At 33.5% G+C, this 22,153-nt stretch overlaps 1 protein-coding gene across 1 annotated transcript; it reads right to left on the bottom strand.

Moving 5' to 3' along the window:
* Positions 1-6,083: 6,083 nt before the first annotated feature.
* On the bottom strand, positions 6,084-7,599 carry LOC109149209 (heat stress transcription factor B-4). Its single transcript, XM_019296871.1, has 2 exons — positions 7,026-7,599; positions 6,084-6,887 (listed from the first exon to the last, which is right to left on the bottom strand). The coding sequence occupies exons 1-2, from the start codon at positions 7,272-7,274 to the stop codon at positions 6,084-6,086; spliced, it is 1,053 nt and encodes a 350-aa protein (XP_019152416.1). The 5' UTR covers positions 7,275-7,599.
* Between the last annotated feature and the right edge of the window lie 14,554 nt (positions 7,600-22,153).

Genomic DNA, 22,153 nt, shown 5'->3' with positions numbered 1-22,153 from the left:
TATTATTTTTAGACACTTTAATTTTAATTATTTTTATGACTTTTTCTATTTTTAGTAAGGATATTTTTGTGTTTTTATATTTTCATTTGTTATTTTTTCAGTTTCAACCGATTTAATTGGTTTACTAATACCAATTATCATCCCTGCTAACTACCCCAAATCCAACCTTGTATTTTACTAATGTTTAAATAGTGAAATAGTGAAGCTAATTAATAATGAAGAGTTAATGCCAAATGAGGTCCTATGAGTATAGTGATTTTGCCACGTTTAGTCCTAAACTTTCAAATTGACCATTTGTGATCCTTCGACTTTCAAATTTAACTATTCGTGATCCAAGTTAATCACTCATGGTCTTTCAACTTTCAAAATTTAACCAGCCGTGGTCCTCTTGAATGGACCATGGATGATTAACTTGGACCACATATGGTAACAATTTGAAAGTCGTAGGACCACAAGTGGACAATTTAAAAGTTTAAGACTAAACGTGGCAAAATCACTATACTCGAAGGACCTCAAATGGTATTAACTCTAATAATGAAATAGTGAAATTTATAATTTTAAGTTGTTCAGTCATCCATTTTGTATTTCGTTAAAATTAAGAATTTTTATCTTCTAATTCTAATTTTTTATATGGAGTAATATCTACTATATATATATATATATATATATATATATATATATATATATATATATATATATATATATATATATATATATATTATATATATATTATACTAATAAGAGCCCAAGAGAGTTAGGCCTATAATGGGTAGAAAAAATGGCGGTCACAAATTTTAATCAAATGAATGGCTCAGATTGATTAAAAGATTGATCAGATTTAAATTTTACACTAAAATTTCCTAAAATACCCACACACCGTTACTAATTCCGTTAAAATTTTAAGAATTACCGTTAGTTCACCGTTAACTTACTCATTGATTTCAATAAAAAAAAAAAAAAAAAAAAAAGGTCTTAGGTTCGATCCTCATCCCAATCAAAGTTGGCATAATTAGTACTCTATTTTACTCTTATTAAATTATATAAATATAAATAATAATTTAGTAGTTACAACGAAAAATAATACATATGCATTTCTTTAATTTAGAATTATGTGTTCACAATGTCTTTATTCAAAAAAAATTATTCATTATCAATAAATTAAATAAGATAAATAATTTTATTAGTTATATTGTCTTTATTTTTCTTCAATATAAAAATTCTTTATATTCAAATTTATTAATTGATTATATTCGCTACATTGTCCTTACAATGTATTTATTCAATGAAAAACAAATTATTAATTATCAATAAATTAATTAAAAGAAATATTTTCATTAGTTATATTGTCTTTATTTTTTCTCAAATGTAAAAATTTTTACATTCAAATTCATCAATTGATTATATTCACTACATTATCTATTATCATTTTTATGCACTATTTTTCTAATTAAATATCAAAGTTATAACATAAAATAATGATATATATTTATTTACCAAGTATTTTATTAATACCATGAAAAAATTAAAAAAATATATAATTAATAAAGCCAACCATATTAACTACTTGAGAGATTTTGTGACAAAGAGAGTATTCAAATCACACAACAAATTGAAGTGAGAACTACCTCGCAATGTCCTTGTTTGACAATCAGCAGTTAGCGGTTAACGTTAGCGGATTATACAAGCGGATTTGACCAGCGAATTTATTTAATTATTAACATTGGGTAGAAAAAATGACTGCCAAATTATTAAATCAAATGAATGGTTCATATTGTTCAGGTTTTAATTTTTTTCTTTTAAGATTTTCTAATTTATCCTTAATTATATGATTATCCATTTAACTTTTCCGTTAATTCACCATTAGCCTAATTCTAATATTAAAGTCTAATATAGAATTATAACTACACCATTAATCTAATTCTAATATTAAAGTCTTGAGTTAATACCCAAAATCGTCCTCGACTATAGTGGTTTTTTCTCAATTTCGTCCTAAACGACTTTGGTGACCTAATATCATCCCACACTTTTGTGTTTCGCTCAATTTAGTCCCAGACTTTTGTGTTTTTGCTTAATTTAGTCCCTCATTTGTTATTCTGTCCATTTGGTGTTAAATAAATAGACAATTCAGTAATTTTAATATTGGCATCTCTTTACTCATAGACATGTGAACTGCGAAATCCCTTTTTTTTTTACAAATTACTCACAGAATTACTCCTAAAACTGCGAATATAAAATTTGATTCGCAGGTCCGGGAGTAGTTCTGGGTGTAATTCGTACAAGAAAGAGGAATTTTCCACTTTACAAGTTGAAAGTAAAGAGAGATCAATATTGACATTACTGAATTGTCCCTTTATTTAACACCAATTTGACGGAATAACAAATGGAGGACTAAATTAAGCAAAACACAAAAGTGTGGGACGATATTAGGTCACCAAAGTCGTTTAGGACGAAATTGAGAAAAACCACTATAGTCAAGGACGATTTTAGGTATTAACTCTTAAAGTCTTAATAAAACTTAACCAAAAATCCTAATGTCGGAATCTCCTCAAACAATATTAGTATATATTTCATATTTTATGCCCTAATTTTTATTTGTTCTCCCTTATGTCCCGTATTTGGTTTCAACCATACCTATACAATTATTTTATTGACAATTATAATCAATATTGACTATATTATCTTGCATTTGTAAACTTAGAATTACCTATTTAACCTGCACGGGCTTAGCTAAATGGTTTAGTGGGTAGTATTTGGGAGAAGAGACCAAGGTTTGAACCTCGGCGGCGGCAATGCGTGAATTGTGTCCAAAGTGGGCAGATTCCTTGTGCGTACCAGCATTTGGCCCTATCTGCTGAAACATTGAGTCACCGTGATTTATAACTTCCCACAATGCTCTGTCGGGTCAGAGTGTGGGGGGGGGGGGGGGGGGGGGCCTTGGGGTTGGGGACTCAACCTTTGGGAGAAGAATTACCTATTTAAATACGCAAATTCAACCTTCAATTATCTATGCATGAACAATTTCAATATAATATTGCCTTAATATACTTTAAAGTACTTATTTTAAAAAAAAACATTGGGCATTATCTCAATCGCGCAATGCGCGTAAAAAACTAGTTTAATTATAAACAAGAAAAAGAAAAGTGTTGACATACCTACTACAAAATAAAGACTAGTGTTAAGGCACATTTCTTCATAACCTTTTGAAATTGTCAAGAAAGGAAAAGTTTAATAGGAATGTTTAGTCAAACTTTATGTTTAAACTTTAGTGCTACACTAGTATGGATTTATGGGTTGGACTGTGCAAAAGAAGAAGCAAAGTGTAGAAATTTAAAGGAAATTAAATAAAGATTGGGATTTTCAAGAATTAAAGCAAAGTTAGCTTTGCGTTGAATGTTTATGTCCTAGACAATAGCACTTTCTCTCTATCAGTGATAGAATATCCAATTTAAATGTGAGAGGAAGAGGGCATAGTAGATTAGTAGGTAGATGCGGATCCAAACATGTCTCAATTAAAGGCATATAATTCATATTCTTTTTTTTTTCTTTTTCCTTTTGTGATGACCAGGAAAACCCAAGATCCTTATTAAGAATGTATATAACATAAATCACATTCTTATTTAGGCCTTGTTTGGCAATCAACGATTTGCAAATTGTATTTAGGAAAAAGCCCGGTCCATAAGGACCACAATGAAAGGCCACACGGCAATTGAATCTTAGGTGGTAGATTATCAAGTACACAAGATTGAGTATTGACGTCGTAATGTGGGAGTTTACATGAGGTAGACTCCTTTTGGATTTGTGGGCACAAGTCCTTCTACCTAATAGGCCATTTGATCGTTGTGCACTACAAGCGCGCGTTCGCCCCCTTTTTTTTTTTTTTTAATAATTCTTCTGCAAAAAATTAAGTCTTTGCATGATTAAAAATACTCCAAAATTCATCATTCCCATTTGTTAAAATGCATCTCCTTTGATTTTTAATATGCAAAAACTTGAGCAAAAACCACCATTAAAATTACTCTAAACAAATTTAATTTCACAAAAAATTAAATTTGAAATATTATAATTATCAAACCAACTATTTGAAATTTCCCATTAATTCCCAAGCCCAACCCAATCTCTCATCATCTCATGTGCCCATACCTCAATAATTAAAAAAAATACATGTAAATTTTTTTTTTTTTTAATGTTTAAAATTTGAAATGTCAATATAATTATGTGTCAGTAAAAGATAGGGGTGTACATTTTCTTGACACGATTTTGTTGGCATGCATCTGGGTGGTTGTTTACTGAGGACTCTTACGTGACCGACCGTGCAGTTTCCAGTAAACAAGAAACACTGATGGCCCGTTTGGTTCACGGAATAGGTCAGGAATGACATAATATTCCCAATAATAGGCCTATTTCTTTGTTTGGTTATCATTTCTATTATCAGGAATAATATTTCTGATAATAGTCTATTACCTCAAATAAGGTAATAGCTATTACTAGGGGTCCCCTTGGTATTAGCCTATTACTGAACGCTCAGGAATAGATTTTAGAATCTATTTTTTATTTTACCCTTTTCTTTAACCTAATTTTTTTTTATCATATATATAAATTTATCCTATTTCACCACCGTCGTCGCCACCACCACCATCACCGCCGCCGCCGCTACCACCATCGCCGCCACCAGAACCACCACCCAGTAGCACCACCGCCACCACCACCACCACCCCCACCCCCACCACCACTGCCACAACCGTCACCGTCACCACCACCACCGTCGCCTCCACCACTGCCACCGCCACCACCACCACTACCACCCCAGCATCACCACCACCACCGCCACCACCACCACCACCATCGCCACCACCATCGCCACCATCACATATTTTTATAAGGGTATTTATGTCTTTTAAAACATATTTCATTTCTATTCCTTAAATCAACCAAACACTGTAATATAATTCCTAAAGTCTATTTCTTTCACGAACCAAACAATAGAATACAATTCATATTCTATTCCTTGTCTATTACATTCTTTATGGAATAGCATTCCTATTACCTCAAAATTCATTCCGTGAACCAAACGTGCTATGAGAGATTTTAACTTCAATCAAACAAGATATCATGGGAGCTTTCACTTTATTAATAACAATAATAACAGCGATTATTACCATAATAATTACTCTCCTATGTCTCATGTAGTTACTTCTTACCACTCCAGATTTTCCCATAAGCTGCATGCCATGATAAACTCTTGTAAAATGTACTTTATGTTAAAGAGTTTGAAGTTAAATTCGACTTTTAATTTGTAACGGGTACACCAATTTAAAGAATTCTTAGTTAGAATTTTTTCGATAAGAGTTAAATTCTGAAAGAACGATCTGGACCTAATTTGATGATTATTCATTTTTCATTCCCACTTATAAAACAAAATGTGTACAGGCCAAATAGATGCATGTATGTACGTATTTTCTTCTGCGTAGTTGAGAAGCGTCCATTTTTGTACCCATGATCCATTTAATGCATTGATCAGAGAAAACAAGAAAGCTCCCCCTTTGTACTCTAGCCAGAAATTATATTAATCAGAGCAACTTTAACCGAGTTGATTGAATAGTTATTAAATAATTATAACATTTCAAAAAAAAAAACTCTATATATACAAAAATTGTTTATTAAATTTTTGGGTTTCAACTTTGAACCAGTCAAACATGGACAATTTAGGAGGTCCGGCCATTGGACTTTTGGTGAATATTTAATCAGTTACTATTTGACTGTTTTATGATATAATTAATCAATCATAAATCATTAATAAAAAGGAGAAACTAATAATGAGGATGAGATCGGAGAAGCTAAGGAAGATTTGGAACATTAATGTTGAGGATTGATGATTAGGAGTTTATACTAATTAAAGTTTGTTTTCACCCTAATCATGATCCTCCTGCATTAACAAGAATTCATATCTGGCCAAGTAAAACTTATATTTACACGTACAGACAAACACCCACACAAGAAAAATCGTACCCAGATCAGAGTTTATAATAAAAAAAAAAAACTAGAAAAAAGAAAACTAAGATTTCTTGAAAGTGAATGATGTGAGACTAACATGAAGGGGGCATGAGATGCAAGGCTAAGTCATCTTTCTCCAAGACCAGAACTCGAGCCTTGTGCGCCGCCGCCGCCGCCGCCTCCATGGATGACGGCGGAGAGTATTGATCTGGGTGGAGCCTTTTCTTTGACTGGAGTGGGAAACCGAACAGTTTTGTCCGGCACAAATCTGCCGCCGGCGGATCTTCCACGAGAGTGACGCTGCTCTGTGAAGTTTTGGTCGGGGAGCTGAGATTGAAAACGGGTTGGTGTTTTGTGGGGGGATGGGGATGGGGATAGGTAACGAGTTGACTCAGTGGTTTCTGGGTTATTAATGGCGACGGGTACGAGTTGCTGCTGGGGGTGACGGGTTTGACGTGGTTTTGAACGAAGTAGATAATGTCGTTGTAAAGCTTCCGCATGTGAGCCAACTCTGACATCAGCATATTGTTGCTTCTTCTCAGCCGCACGTTGTCCTCCGACAGCGCCGCCACGGACCCGTTGTTGTAACCGCCGCCGCCGCCGCTGTTCCCCGCCGAAATCACGGTGGAGGAAGCGAAAGACGGCGAGTCGCACCACGCGTTGTTGTTCGCCGTCAACTGCTCGTCGGAGTCCGGCGGCGAGACGCTGAGCCTGCCCGGGTTATACGCCGAGAAGAAACTCGGTTCGTTCATGGGATGGTGGTGGTGGAGGTGGTCAACCGCCACCTGCGGCTGCGCCGTCTTCCTCCGGTGGATCTCACACAACAAATGCTTTTCTCCTCTCTTGAAGAATTCGTTCGCGAATTCCCATCTGTCCGGCACAACCTTCCTAAAACCCTGGAACAACCATAAAAACCAAATCTTTTTAATAAGAACATACAAATCCGACAACCCATCTAATGTCGGATCAGAACAAACTAGACTGGTTTACTTCTTTGTGATCTTTTGCCAGTTAAGATGAGGTGATATACTCACGTAGGTGTTGAGTTGGCGGACGAAGGAGGAGAAGTTGTTGTGTTTGAAGTAGTTGGGGAGGAGGTCACGGGCGAACTCCGGCGGCCGCCACACGACAAAGGTGGTGTCGTCTTCTCCCCAAGATACGATGTGGTCGGTGGCCGGGTCGTCGACGAGCTGGTACGTTTTGGTCAGAAACGGAGCCGGGACTGATTTGTGGGAGTCCAACGATAGTAATATGCCTTCACAGTTGTCTAGCATCAACGCCATTATTGAAGCTACTTCTTCTGAAACTTATTGTAGCAGTTTGTGGGGTTTAAGGTGAGACTATGAGTCGTAGGTTTATGGATGGAACCCTGTCTGATCTGAAATGTGGACTGGAGTTCGGAGAGGACGGAGTTATATATATATATATACATGTATATATGTATATATATATTTTTTTCAATGGAGGGGGAGATCCATATATATGGTAGGGTGGGTGTTTGATGTAAGCTAGGAAGAAGAGAAGAGAGAATATGTGTCTTTTTGTCTGGGACTCTGGGAATAAGAGCCTCTCGATACAAACCCGTGACACAAACTCTTCCTTAATGTCTTCTCTTCTTGAACATTTCTTTCGGCGCACATGCCATTTACATAAATTCTATCTGCTAATTGAATTGCACATTAGGTTATGGCCCTGTTTGATAAAATGGCAGTTAGCTGATAGCTGTTTGCTGTTAGCTGATTGTGTTAATTAGAGGGTAAAAACAGTTGATAATATTAGTTGATTATAGAAAAGTGTTTGGTAAATTAGTTGTTAGGTGATAGCTGTTTGGTATAATTTCTTTTCTCAAAAAGCTAATTGAAAAAATTGTTTGGAGTAGTTTTTTGAATTTTAGCCTTTTGGAGTTGAAAAACTAATTAACCAAACATTTATATTGATATTTTAACTAAATCAAACAATTAATAATGATCAATAAGTCAAAATTGGCCTATAGGCCAATTTTTTACCAAACGGGACCTATATGCTCAACACACAAAACGAGTTTCACTTAAAATGTGCATTTAAATAACGGCCTTGTGTATGTTTCTTGACAACACCATGTTAATTAGTCAAACTTGTTATACAAGATTTTTTTAATGCGATTTACCATAGACAAACGTGGTTAACCGCCTTAGCTTGTTTTCCCTGAATTATTTTGGAATCTTGATCATGCATGGTCTTTAATGACTGGTAGAACTGCTACTTGCTACAGGTGTGAAGAGTCTACATATTTCCAGCCTAGTACAGTACCACTAAAAGCATTTCTGAAACAGTGAAAATGTACGTACATCAAAATGTGTAAAAAAACATCCATATTTTGCTCAAATGAGTACTATGCTGTACTGGCAGCAAATTAAAGCAAAGCTCCGAAGGGGAAATTGCATTTTGTTTTGGAGGACAATAGGCTATTATAGCCAAGAAGAAAGTTAATCATCTTGTATTGATTATGTTTTAGGCATGATGGTTGGGAGCAGTGGTGGAGCTTCTCAGGGAGGGCCACACCTCATTTCCTTTTTCTCCAGAACAAAAAACTCCACCATGTATTCATGTACAAATTTTTTGCCCAATAAGTTATAGAACGACTTGTCAAAATCAAATCAAATAATAATAAAAAAAATCTCTTATTGTTCAATTGATATAAATCAGCATCTTAATTGGGCAAAAATGTTAGACGTGCGATGTTGTATATTATAATTTCTTTCTTTAAAAAATGTTGCTAATTACTAATTTCAGTTGAATATTGTGATCGTTTATAAATTGTGTTGAATATTATGTATTAAATTTAATCTTTTCAATATTTGTTACATATTTTTCTGACTTACAATGCACATTTGCCTTTCGGTACATATTGTTATCCCTTTTTGAACACATTACTATGCCTTCCGATGCACATTGGTGTAGATCGTAGATGACGATTTTTTTTTTAAAGAGGAGTTGATCTAAGACTGAGATTAACGACATTTTTTACCCGCCTTCACCACACTAGAGCCTAAGCATATATATATATATATATATATATATAGTCGCGTTCTGGTGCGAATGGTGCGCCCCAGGTGCAAAAATGCGAACCAATCAGCGCGCGTCATGTGTCTAGATCTAGGGCGCGTCATGTATCCAGATCTAGGGCGCGCCATGTGTCCAGATCTAGGTGCACATATAGTTATAATTAGGTGTACCTAGGTGAAAGTAGGTGCACCTGATCAATGAATGTTAACAAGGCAAGATTACATGCACTTGGGGTGAAAGTAGAGGCAAAATTATATGCACTTGTAAGTGACAGTAGGACACGTGACGCGCGCTTATTGATTCACATTTTGCACATGGACGACCATTTGTACGAGATCGCGCCAATATATATATATATATATATATATATATATATATATATATATATATATATATATATATATATATATATATTGGTTGCCATTTTGTAGGTTTGCGTTTGTAGTTTAATTTAATGAGAAGGGAAGGGGCGAAAGTGTGTTTCCAATATCGAGTCGAGCCCATCATTTTCAACACTATTCTACAACATATATATACGACTGGTACTGCCACTGTTTCATTTGCAGACAAACAAGGTAAAAGGATACATCATATCGATTAAACTACACGATAAGATTAAAAAGCTGGCCTCTTATTCTACTCGCCACATTTCAATTCTACTTCTTCCATCACCTTAGCTTAGCTTCTTGCTCCTTCTATTCTCTCTCCCTCTAATATTCCAAACTTCAATAGAGCTATCACGCCAGCAGATATGCATTTCTTGAATTGATCCGATCCATATATGTATTTTTAAAAAAAATTTATTTTGGCAGTTCAGGTCTAGCTGCTGTCAACTAACCCATATGAATTCTTACTCAAAACTAAAAACTTTCTCACTATTTTTGAAAATTGATGGATGAGATAAATCATATGATATATGTCTCAATTGACCTAAAACGTACTCCCTAATGCTGGTAGAATAGTGTCGACAGGTAAACTGGTTCTATTACAATGTAATATCTGTTCATATACTTTTTCAACTTACTGAAACACAAAAAACCTTTCAAATGAAAGTTCAACCCGGGTACCATTAGGCCAAATAGTCTTAGTAATAATTATAAATTTTAATATAGTGGTGAACGTTTTATCCTTACAAGTCTAATTATTCGAATCAAATTTTAAATTTATGATTTATAATAACATAATAGACATAAGTAGAGTTTTTAATTTTACTATTTGAAAGACACCTGATAAGAATATTAATCTTTCTATAAGAAATACTTAACATTTTATTTATCACTACGTATTAGTTTTCACTATCATGAGTTACATTTGTCCTTTAATTTATTTATCATGGCATAATTAAATGGGTATTATTATTTTAAAAAAAAATTCGGCTCCATCATTGAAATTGCTGACCTGGCTGTCTCAGGTGATTGTGTTATTGATCTAGAAAGCTCGCATGAATTGAGGCAAAATATCGTTTTCACCTTTTTTCTCTTCTTGTAATGCCCAAATTAAAGCTAGGTATTAATTAAGAAATTATATTATTGTTTGAGGAAAATTTACACATTGGTTAAAAGGTGATCGATATAAAACGGTCAAATAAAGATCATAAATATAGTATTTATTAGGTATCGTTTTCGTAGTTAAGAAATTAAATTGAGCAAAAAATTAATTAGAGAACTTTTATAAAGAAATCATAATAGTTAAGGAATCCAACTAGTATATAATCTCTTATTATTATTCCCTTTTTACATTTTAATACGGGTTGGACCACTCAATTCACATATAAACAATGAATATAAAACATTTTATTGCCATGTCACTAATGGATAAATTCAAAAAGAGGAAAATAAGGGCAACTAACCCCAACTAAGTTGGTTGTGCTGTTGACTTGATAACTACAATATTTTAAGTTCTACTCTAAGTATGAGTGACTTATTGAGTCGGTCAGCTATGAGTAATCTAAACTAGTTTACCTCTTTGTTATTCTTTGCCGGCTAGGGTCACAAAACGAGATTTATCCCGTATGTACCCTTGAAAGTAGTGATTGTGAATTTTTTTCTGTCACTAAAAAAAAAAGATAAAAATAGCATTTTTCAGGTAGAAAAGTGGGGAATGAAAAATATAACTGAAGAAAGATATTGTAGTCTAGAAGGAAAAAAGAATTTAATTGAGAAGTAATTAGGGGAAATTGACATTGGAAAAGTAGGTAGAGACATTAGAGGGCCCAAAGTGAAACTATAGGAAAATGATGAGTAATAATTTGAGCAAGATACCCTAAGTGATTATTTTGATCATGGCTTTGATACTCATTATTGTAAAAGAAAGTTAGTGTGTAACTGTTGTAATTCCACACCCAAATCATCACTCCCATCTTTTTCACCTTTTTATGGTTGTTCTCCATTACACCTTTTTTTGCACCTTCCAACACCACAATCTAATACACTTTTAATAAATCATCAGTAAGTGCTTTTAATACATTCAACAAATCTGCTTATTACAACAATCAACAACTACTATATACAATTTCGCAATCATCTCAAACAATTTAAAATAAATAACTATATATATATATATATATATATATATATATATATATATATATATATATATATATATATATGTGTGTGTGTGTGTGTGTGTGTGTGTGTGTGTGTGAAAATGAAAACTAGTTGCTCAATGAGAAGTGCATTGGTCTCATCCATCCATCTAGGGATGATCAAGGGTTAGAGATTAATGAAAAAATAGGAACGATGTGGTGGTATTTCTGTAATTACGACATTATATTTGAAAACTCTTGATAATGCATCCACATATAACTAATAGTACGCACAGGTAAGTGTATTATTATAGATCATGAGTGTTGTATGCACTGAAAATTATCCGCAGATGCACTATCAAACGTTTTCAAATGCATTGTACCATTAATAATTTCTTAATTTCCAACATCGATCATCCTAGATGGACAGATGAGATTAGTCTTCTCATGAGGTTACTAGTTCTCACCTAATCTTGCCCTATATAGGTAAATTAATAAAAATTGCAATATCTAAGTTACCAATGTATTTTTATCCGTTAAACACCAAAATTTGTTGGTATTTAAACTTGATAATGTTAATTATCTTTGGTTGATGTGTTAAGTTCAAATAGATAATTGTAAACAACAGATAATATTTTATAAATGTGATTCTTAGTACCCAAAGTTCTGTTGGTATTAGGGAGTCAGAATACTCTCAATACGTCGGTAATTACCAAAAGATTTTTAGGCCTGAAGGCTTCACTTGGCCAAGGAGCACATGTACGGGGTGATCACTTAGATGTCAATCAATTAAGTCGGTCGTGCCATGTGTTGATGCTGAAAAGATTCGGATATGTGTGACAACTGAAGGACGCTTTACATGTTGCTTGCCTGCTTATCCATGTAGGTAGGGTCTACTTTCCGTTCTCAAAGGTCAAAAGTCACACTACTAGGGTAAAAAAAAAAAAAAAGTAAAAAATTGTCATATATACACACCATGTATATCGATATCAAAGTTCGTTATAATTATTTAATTCGTAACTAAATTTATAGTTATTTTATTATTTTACTGTGGTGAAAATTCTCATAATCATAAGTTTATTTCTAAACCTAGCTAGTAACATTTCTCAAATTAGTGGCAACCAATCTCACTGGGGAATTGAGTTTTCAAATTTCCTTTGCGATGACGTGACAGCTAGTACTGGCCTACTATACAATGACCATTCAGTTCGCTAAATTATTATGACTAGCTCAATTGTTAACCGACCGGTCAGACTGTCAAATGTTTTTAAATACAAGGATGTTTGGTTAAAATATCGAAATCGAATCCAGATAATTGATAATTGACAAAAGTTAGTAACACTACCTTTTTTTTTTTTTTTTTTTTATGATTATTTAAATGATAATTAAAATAAATAATTAATGAAAAATAACTATTTTTATCCATTTACTTATAAGAAATAATAAAGATTTTAACCCCTCAATTGTTGAGGTAAGCATTCATAGTAATATAATTTTCAACCATAGTTGATACATCCATTCTTTTTAGGTGTACTTAGTGTTTTTACCGTCGAACACAGTGACTAATTTCCTCACTGATGTATTATAAGCACCTCACCTCTTTTAACAATGATCGAATCTTTAACCTTTAGTTAAGGATGAATGAGTCCCTTTTTCCACTCAACCTGTGATATATCCATGTGTGTGTGTGTATAATACATAAAATGTTACATGGCCATGTAGAGTTTGCTAGTTAATATAGGGACAAAACTATAATTTACAATTCTATATCATTAACTTATCTTCTAGAAACCAAAACTTCAAAAGCCCCACCTGGTAAATTGGAGGACCAAGACTATCACCATCTGAAAAATTGAAAGGTCATTAATGTTTATATTAATTGAGAAACTGATGGATTTTTTTTTTTTTTTTTTTTTTTTTTTGTAATAAGGAAAATTGACCGCTACTATCTGAGAGTATGCATACCGTACTCCTGGGTAATATTTCACAAGCCACATATAATAGGTAAGACCCTATATAATGGATTCGATCAAGATGGTGGTAGCAACGATCAACGTTGTGATCTTCAGTACGTAAATCATACTCCCTCACTCATCAACTACCCCTTCCAGGACAAATTACTATTATTTTATAAATAAATACCAATAAATTTAAGAATGAAGAAAAAAGGAAGTGTCAGCTTGATGTGGAGATGCCAGTACGTACTCTCTCCTACAGTATGTGAAGAAGGTAGAAGAATCGTAAACTCTCCAAAACAACAAACAAACACCTATCCCTGGCCTGGCCTGTTTAACAGTTCAACTTTTGGTTTGGTTTCTGGTCTGCAAAACGTTCAGCGGCTGGCATGGGAACAGACATGGGGGGTGGGGGTGGGGGGGGTGGTCAGTCCTTACTTTAATATGTTTATATATGGTTGTATTGTACGTATTTGTGTTATATGCCATTCTCGTGATTCTTGCTTTTGATTTTTATGGCATCTCATAATCTATCTTTCCCTGGCCTGACTTATACAAATTTATTTAATTAATTATATTGTTTTTTACCACCCTGGCTGGCCTCCATTTCATCTCCCATTCATGTTGCATGTTTATACGTGGGAATATTTCACATGCACCCTTCTTACACCTTGCATCAATCTAGATGCACCACCTACTTTCATCTTTATTTTACTCAAAATCAATCTCAAATTTTGTTTAGTCATAAAAGAAAATCAACAGTCACTACCTAAGTATTTGCACTAAGTAAATATCGCTTCTATATATATATATATATATATATATATATATATATATATATATATATATATATATATATGTAATAAGACTTAAACCAAGAGAGGTAAAGTGTATTAGAACGATCTTGTGCAATAAGCTCGACTGAGAGAATATTGAATGAATTCAAACTCATGATATTCATGTATAAAATTCAGTACACACATAATATACTTTTAGTATATTAAAAATGTACTTTTTGTTATATATAGTCCACGTAACATTGCGTGGACCATAATTTGCCGTGTAAATGTATGAATTGTTTAGATAAGAATTTGAAATTTGATACAAGTAAAATGCAATACAATGTATGTAGGATATAGGATAGATGTGACAAAGAGAAGGCAAGAAGATTCTATTCTATAAAATGGACCTCAAAAACGCACGCAGAGGAAAAGTGAACCCCACACCACCCAATCTCACATGACAACTGCCCATAAAACAATACAAAATATAATCATAATTTATTGTTTGCATATGGGAATTTCTAGGAGAGACAGCTTAAAACACAGACAGAATAAGGTTAAATTAAGTCATCGTCGTCCAAACAAATCAAAACCCCACTCTTAATTCTAGGCCCTAGCTTAGCTAGCTACCTCACTATATCTTGTATCTATGTATATATATATCTTACTACTACATACAATACATATATCTTTTTTCTTCCCTATTATTTTTTGGGTGCACCAGAATTTTCACCGTCAAATACAGTGACTAATCCCTTTGCTAATTGTATCTACCTCTTTTATGTGGGACAGCTGGCCTGAAGATTTAAGATTGCTTCATACCTAAAGTTAATGATCGAACTCTTGACCTTTGATTGAGGATGTATAGGTCTTTTCCACTTAACCATATACCAGATTATTTTTCTTCCATATTATAATACTGCTGCACAAGATTATTGTTATTATTAATTTATGCTAAAGTTGGGAAAAACGAGAACGTACAAGATTCAAAACCAAGTGATATTATTGCACATGAGTACAATGCTACTTGCTAGCTAGGGTTCTTTGGTCTGTCTCTTCCTACACTCTCTTTTGTCCCATTCTTTGGACCCTTCTGCACGGCGATAAAACCAACACTTTATATATACCCAAAACAATGGAAGAGTCCAGAAGAAATGACGGAGTGGTGTAACATGACACTCATATCAAAAAAATTATACGTGTTGAGTAGTAGCTTGAAGATTAAATTCAGTATTCTGTTATCAAAATATAATCTTGATTGTTAAGTGAGTATAAGAAAGTAAAAGTAGTGAATCTTTGTTCTTAAGTATAAATTTATTTATTTTTTTGTTAATTAAGAATATTGTTGATGTTATTTATTGAGTATATGGACATCCATTAGTGGCTACTTATAGTACTATCAAGATTCAAATTTCAATAAAGGGCCTCTTGACACAAAGTGAAAACTTTATTTCAAGACTAGTAAGCTAGCATATATGTTTTTACTTTGGTCAAAGAAAAGTTGTTATTTTGATTGATTGGGTGGTAAAAACACCTACAAATTCAATTCTCCCATGCAAAAGCTCCTTTACCAAACACACAATAAAAGCAACTTCCTCTTAAAAGAAATCTATCTCTTCACTAGCATGCGTGTATTGTGTAGCAAAAGTGATTTTTTACATAGTAAAATCAAATTAACCCATCTCTCAAAATTATATGAGTTGCATAATAAATATTTTAATTTATGATAAAATTCAAAATCGCTATCTAAAAGTATACTATGAATGAAACTGGCTTTGTAATCATAGTAGGTAAAGTATAACAAAGAGGCTGGTAAATCACCTATGTTGTATAGTAAACAGTACAGTATTAATATATTAGCTAGGAAGGTTATTCATTTGTCTGATTGTATTACTTGCTATTTTGTCCGCCTCATATCATTCTTGATAGTTTGATGCTTGATTTACATGAGTAATGATATCGTTATTTTCAGAACAAGATATTATTTGTAAATGTAATGAACCTTTATTTTAAACTTAATGAAAATTAGGGAATGCTATATTATTTATTACCTATTAGAATTAGGCCGTAACGAAGTTTTGTTCTTTATGTTGTGGCGACAACGATGCGTGAGTACACCGCAAATTATGTTGTGCAACCGAATGCACCTTGCAAGGTGCATACGGTTGCAAAACGGCGCCGTTTTGGTTAAAAAAACGTGCGTCCCACTTAAAGAAAAAATCAGGTTCGATTCCCGGCAATAACATTTTTATATATCTAGAAATTCATAACTATATATCCACAAATTCATAACTATATATCCACAGTGAATGAATGAAGTAAAAATCCACAATGAATGAATGAATGAAGTAAAAATTCATAATGAATGAACTAAATATCCACAATGATTGAACTAAATATCCACAATGAATGAACTAAATATCCATAAATTCATAACTATATATCCAGAAATTCATAACTATATATCTATAAATTCATAACTATATATCCACAGTGAATGAATGAAGTAAATATCTACAATGAATGAACTAAATATCCACAATAAATGAACTAAATATCCATAAATTCATAACTATATATTCACAAATTTATAACTATATATCCAGAAATTCATAACTATATATCCACAATAATGCTATTGCCCAGAATCGAATTTGAATTTTTTTTTTTTAAAGTGGGACGCGCATTTTTTGTCAAAACAACGTCGTTTTGCATCGTATGCACCATGCGCATGGTACATTACCATTCGGTTGCACGGTATAACTATTGTTAGTACACTATTTAACTTAACGCTCTATTAGACATCCTTGATAAGCTTGGATTTCCTAAGTTTAGACCACTATTTGGGCTGTCAAATCATTTTTTTTTTTGGTGAATTTTAAGAAGATAAAGCAGTCAAATTATTAATAGTTGATGATTAAGAATGAAATTACCATTATAATTAAATTAAAAGTGATATTAATATCACCTCAAAATAGGTTTCTGTATGAATAAAATATGATTCTCGTCCAACAAAGTATTTTCAATACATACATCAAATAGTAGATATATTTCTTTTTATTACCTAGAAATTGATATTAACTCTACTTATTACCTTCTACGTATATGGATGGCTAAAAGGCTAAATAATCAATCATAGTGAGATTGACCATATAAGAAATAATTTAAATTGCTCATATTATTTTGCACCAAAAGATGATTAGACCCGTTTGATGGGAGATCCGGTCCCCACAAATTTGGGTAAGATTAGTACGAACACCATATGACCAAGAGTCCAAGACAAGATTAAATGACAAACAAAGACATAAGAGAGGGTCGGTGTTGACAAAAATAGCAAAATATATCAATAAGATAAATCGCACTAGAAAAATTATGTACAGTAAATTTAATTGAAATGATCGATATTGACAAAAATCTCAAAATATTTTGATATGGTAATTATGTTTTAATCACTCGACAACTCATTTGAGGGAAAAATAATATTTTGTTATATAAAACTTAAAATTGAAGAGGGGAACACAAAGGCTGTTGAATCACATGGACATCACCTTCTTTTTCTTCTTCTTCTGTTCTCTTCTTTTTATACTGTGGCTGATGAACGGTAAAACATATACTCCGTAAAAGTTGTTGTTTCTTTGTAATGGCCCCACATAGGAAATTAAAGATTATGTTTTATTAAACACTTTATTAGTGTTACAAGATTGGAGCTTATGGCAAACTTATTATTATTAGAAACAATTCTTTCCTTCAATCGATTTAAGTTATTTTGTGTGTCTATAAGGGATTGTAAATTAAAGCTACATAATTAACTAAATTAAGCATACTAGTATTGGTATTATTTTTTATACTTTGTTATTATGGATACTATTAGTATTAGTATCAATAATAGTATAATACTTAATACTATTACGATATACTTCATACTATACATGATCATACTCAATATTATCAATACTGCATACTACATATACAACTCAGTTGGTCAAATGGGTGAAGTTTAGAAACAATTACATGAAATCGAGTCTCACAAGCAGCAGTGTGGGAGTAACCTCTTAAAGTAATGAGACTCCTTGTGCACAGTAAGCAAAGGTCTAGTCTCTTTGTTTAACTGAGTTACCATGATTTACATCCTTCCAGAAGCTCTATCGGGCTGGAGCGTGAGTTCTTGTTTAACTGAATTACCATGATTTATATTTTCTCAGATGTTCTATCATACTGGAGTGTGAGATTCTTGAGATTGGAAACTCAACCTTTTAGGAACAATACAGTACTAATTTACACAATAAAATCTTTGATTTACATACCAAAAAGAAAGTAGTGAACGGAAGTTGTCCACAAACTCCTCAATCTAAGGATAAAAATGTGATGATAAAATCAAGAAAAGTCCATTAAAATTTTGAATGGGTCCCTCCATGGCCAGGCCATCATTTCTTGCATACACATCAAACCACCGCCCAAAACACATCTGCATCTACCTGCAAAACCATACATATATATTTGCTTAAAAGTGAAATTTTATGACACGCCCAATAATTACTGCATATGGACACAGTACTATATATGAGTTGTAAATTTGATTGGGGCAATGAATATCTCATCATATACCTAATAAGCTAAGATATATAGCTACCTATAATTAACCTCTTTCTTTAACACCATCAATTTTAATGGACAGTTGATGATGAGAAGTTTATAAGGTATATCATCACTTCATTATTATCCCAATTTGGGGTTGGGTGAATCCTCTTGATTCCATTATTAAATCCTGATTTTTATCAATACTTCAAAAATTATAATTAATTTGAAATCATAACCGGCTTTAATACTAATTGTTAGATCAAGCATTTACCACTACACAAAAAGTTATAGTAAGTAAGAAAGTACTCTTCTGTAAGAATTTTCATGCATACATGTATAGTACTAGGGAAAATTATCATCACCTAGTACAAGCATCATGGCTGTACACAAATATGGGTTGAGTATGCAAACATATATACATATATAGTATTGTGTTTGCAGATTGAGTGGACCATGGAAGACTGGAAGCTCTATAAGATAACATATGACAGATCGATATGGGTCAAATAAGTTTATTTATGTACCATGAAACACTGGTTGATGAATTGCTTTCAAAGACAAACTAATCTACACACTCATTCCAGGATGCAACTCAACCAGTTGTTCTTTCTCCATCAACTACCCTCCCCCGCCCCCCCCCCCCCCCCCCCCCAATGACACCTTGTTATATGCAGGCCAGGGTTCTAAAATTTAGAGAATTTTTCTTTGAATTCTCTGGAGATGTGTTCAGAGTTTAACCCAAAACAGCCAAAAGTGCTTGCACGAGCAATTCAGTTGGTTCCTGAGTAGTAGATAATGGACAAGAACATAGGACTGAACTCTAGCAGGTACAGTAAGAGAGTTAGGTTTGGCTCCTTGTGAGCACCTGCACTGATCCTCTCATCTAATGGACCGCAGAGTTACCATAATTTACCTATCTACTATCCTGGCGAGTCAAAGTGTGGGACTGTGTGGCAAGAGAATTTAGCAATTCATAGGCAAGTTTAATCCAAAAGTAATAGGGAGTTATAAAAGTTTTTTTGGTATAATATTAAAGAAGTCAAAATGGTATTGAATCAGCCTTTTGGATTATGAGTCCCAATACCATAGATATATACACAGACAGTTTACACTTTGGCAGACCTACAAATTGATGGATTTACAAAAGCAAGCAGCTTTGGCATGCAGATCAGAGTATAAAATGCATATTTGGGTTCCAGAACAAAATCCCATCTCTCTCTTTCTCTCTCTCACAGGCCAAAGAGATTTTAGATATACCAAAGTGGAAGTTAGAAGGCCACAACAGACCCCACTATAGCAAAAACCAAGAGAACATAGAAAAAGCAACAACCAAAAAAACAGCTTTATGGGGAATATAAGGAGCCTTTGTATCATGATTGAAACTAAAAATTTCTTCCATTTTCACTAACTATTCTCATTTTTCATTTCCCATAAAAATAAATCTTTAAAAAAAAACAAAAACAAAAACAAGTTGTGGCAGAAGTAGTGAATCTTCTTTAACCCATGCCCGTAAAACTCATTCTCAGAAAAGAAAGAAAAAGGCAAAGTTCATAAGATTAAAAGCAGCACTAAGAGATGTAAATTATGATGAAGATAAGACCAATCACCCCTTTTCCTTGACACCACCAAACTGCATATTTTCAAGAACTCTGGTGTCTTTTGGTGATGGAGATCGAAATCCATGACCCTTTTCTGCAGTTAGATTGGAAAAGCAAAGCATAGCATAGCATCGCATCCCCAGCAGCAAATGATTTCCTGACTATTCGCTTTGAAAAGCTCTCCCCTGACACAATTCCACCCTGATGAGGTGAATGAATAAAAAGAGGTGATTTTGCTCACCTATTGCTTTACTATCTCCATTCCCTGGTACCACAATACATCCATCCTTGACAATACCCCAACAAGAAAAGCAAGATGAGAATCTAAAAAAGAGAATTTTGCTGCCCAGAAGCATAAAACAGCAGTCCCATAGGCTCCACCAAGTGTTACTTCAGGAGCCTTTCAAAAATCTGAGTGTAAGCTCAAATTCATCAAGGGTAATTCTGTAATTGTAGCAGTACAGTGACACCTTAAGGTAGCATGAATTGGAAGTTGGAACACTCCCATTTTCCACCTTAAGCCCATTATATTTCACCACACAACAATTTATTAGATCAATGCAAGTGCCAAGTAATAAGATATGATGCATTACTATCTGTTTTTACTAATGGATATCAAAGGTCAAAACTACTAACTAAATAAATTTCTATCATATCTCGATACTCGATAGTATGTACACATTCAAAAACAATCACACAATTCTATCAAGTCAAGAAGGAAGAGATTCTGTTAAAGCATGGTCATATATCAGTCTAGGATCCTAGGAATCTATCACTGAAATAGTGAAAGACCCAGCAGCTCTGACTGAAACAACACCAACAGAAGAATACCATAAGCTTCATATTATCATATACATATCTTCGCACTTTCTGATTCACAGATCATTTATAATGCAAAACATTTCAAGCAAACATGCAATAAAAATAGTTCAGGTTATGCACATTTCTATATAATAGTTAGCTCCATAACTCTCCCTGACACGCATGGCATCTGCATTATGGTCTCCCTCAGGCCTGAATGTCCAGACTGAACAAGCATAACACCATCATATCAGTCTAATTCTGCTCTTCGAAACCAAATGTACAGACTAAAATGCAATCAAGTAGGTCTTGGCAGTTACTCAACTGAATCAACACCAAAGTACTTTAATCTATAGCTGTGAATTCCAATTATTACTGACCTCATAGGGGACAAAAGATGATAGAGAATACTCAGCTGGGATAGCAAGTATTGAATAGACCAACCCGCTGAAGGACTGCTAAGCCTGTTCACACCCTGAAACAGGCCAAGTTCATGGAAGACTGCTGATTTCTTGTCTTGGTTTTGGTGGCAAAAATGTTAATTTTCTGTTAGGTCCATTTGAAGTTTTCAGGTAAGGGAACCTCTTTCCCTGTGAACTATAATATGGAGGTGTAGTGGGCCAAATATAATTCTGAAGGCAGGCTCCAAGATAAGCAGCTTGAAGATAACTACAGCCTAAGATATCTAAAGATTGTTTGATCTGTAGATTGTCTCTAAGGTAGTTTATTATTTGAGCACCAAGGGAACAACAAAGAAGAAGGTGGGGATAAGCAAACTAATTGAACACAATTCAAGTAAAAAACAAAAGGCTAAAAAAAAATAAAAAAAATGGATGCAAATATATACACACGATATAAACACCCACTATTCTGTCCATG

Source organism: Ipomoea nil, unplaced genomic scaffold (assembly GCF_001879475.1).
Source record: "Ipomoea nil cultivar Tokyo-kokei standard unplaced genomic scaffold, Asagao_1.1 scaffold2159, whole genome shotgun sequence".
NCBI classification, from domain to species: Eukaryota; Viridiplantae; Streptophyta; class Magnoliopsida; order Solanales; family Convolvulaceae; genus Ipomoea; species Ipomoea nil.
Note: the sequence above shows the minus strand (reverse complement) of the source record. Positions and strands in the feature narration are given on the sequence as shown.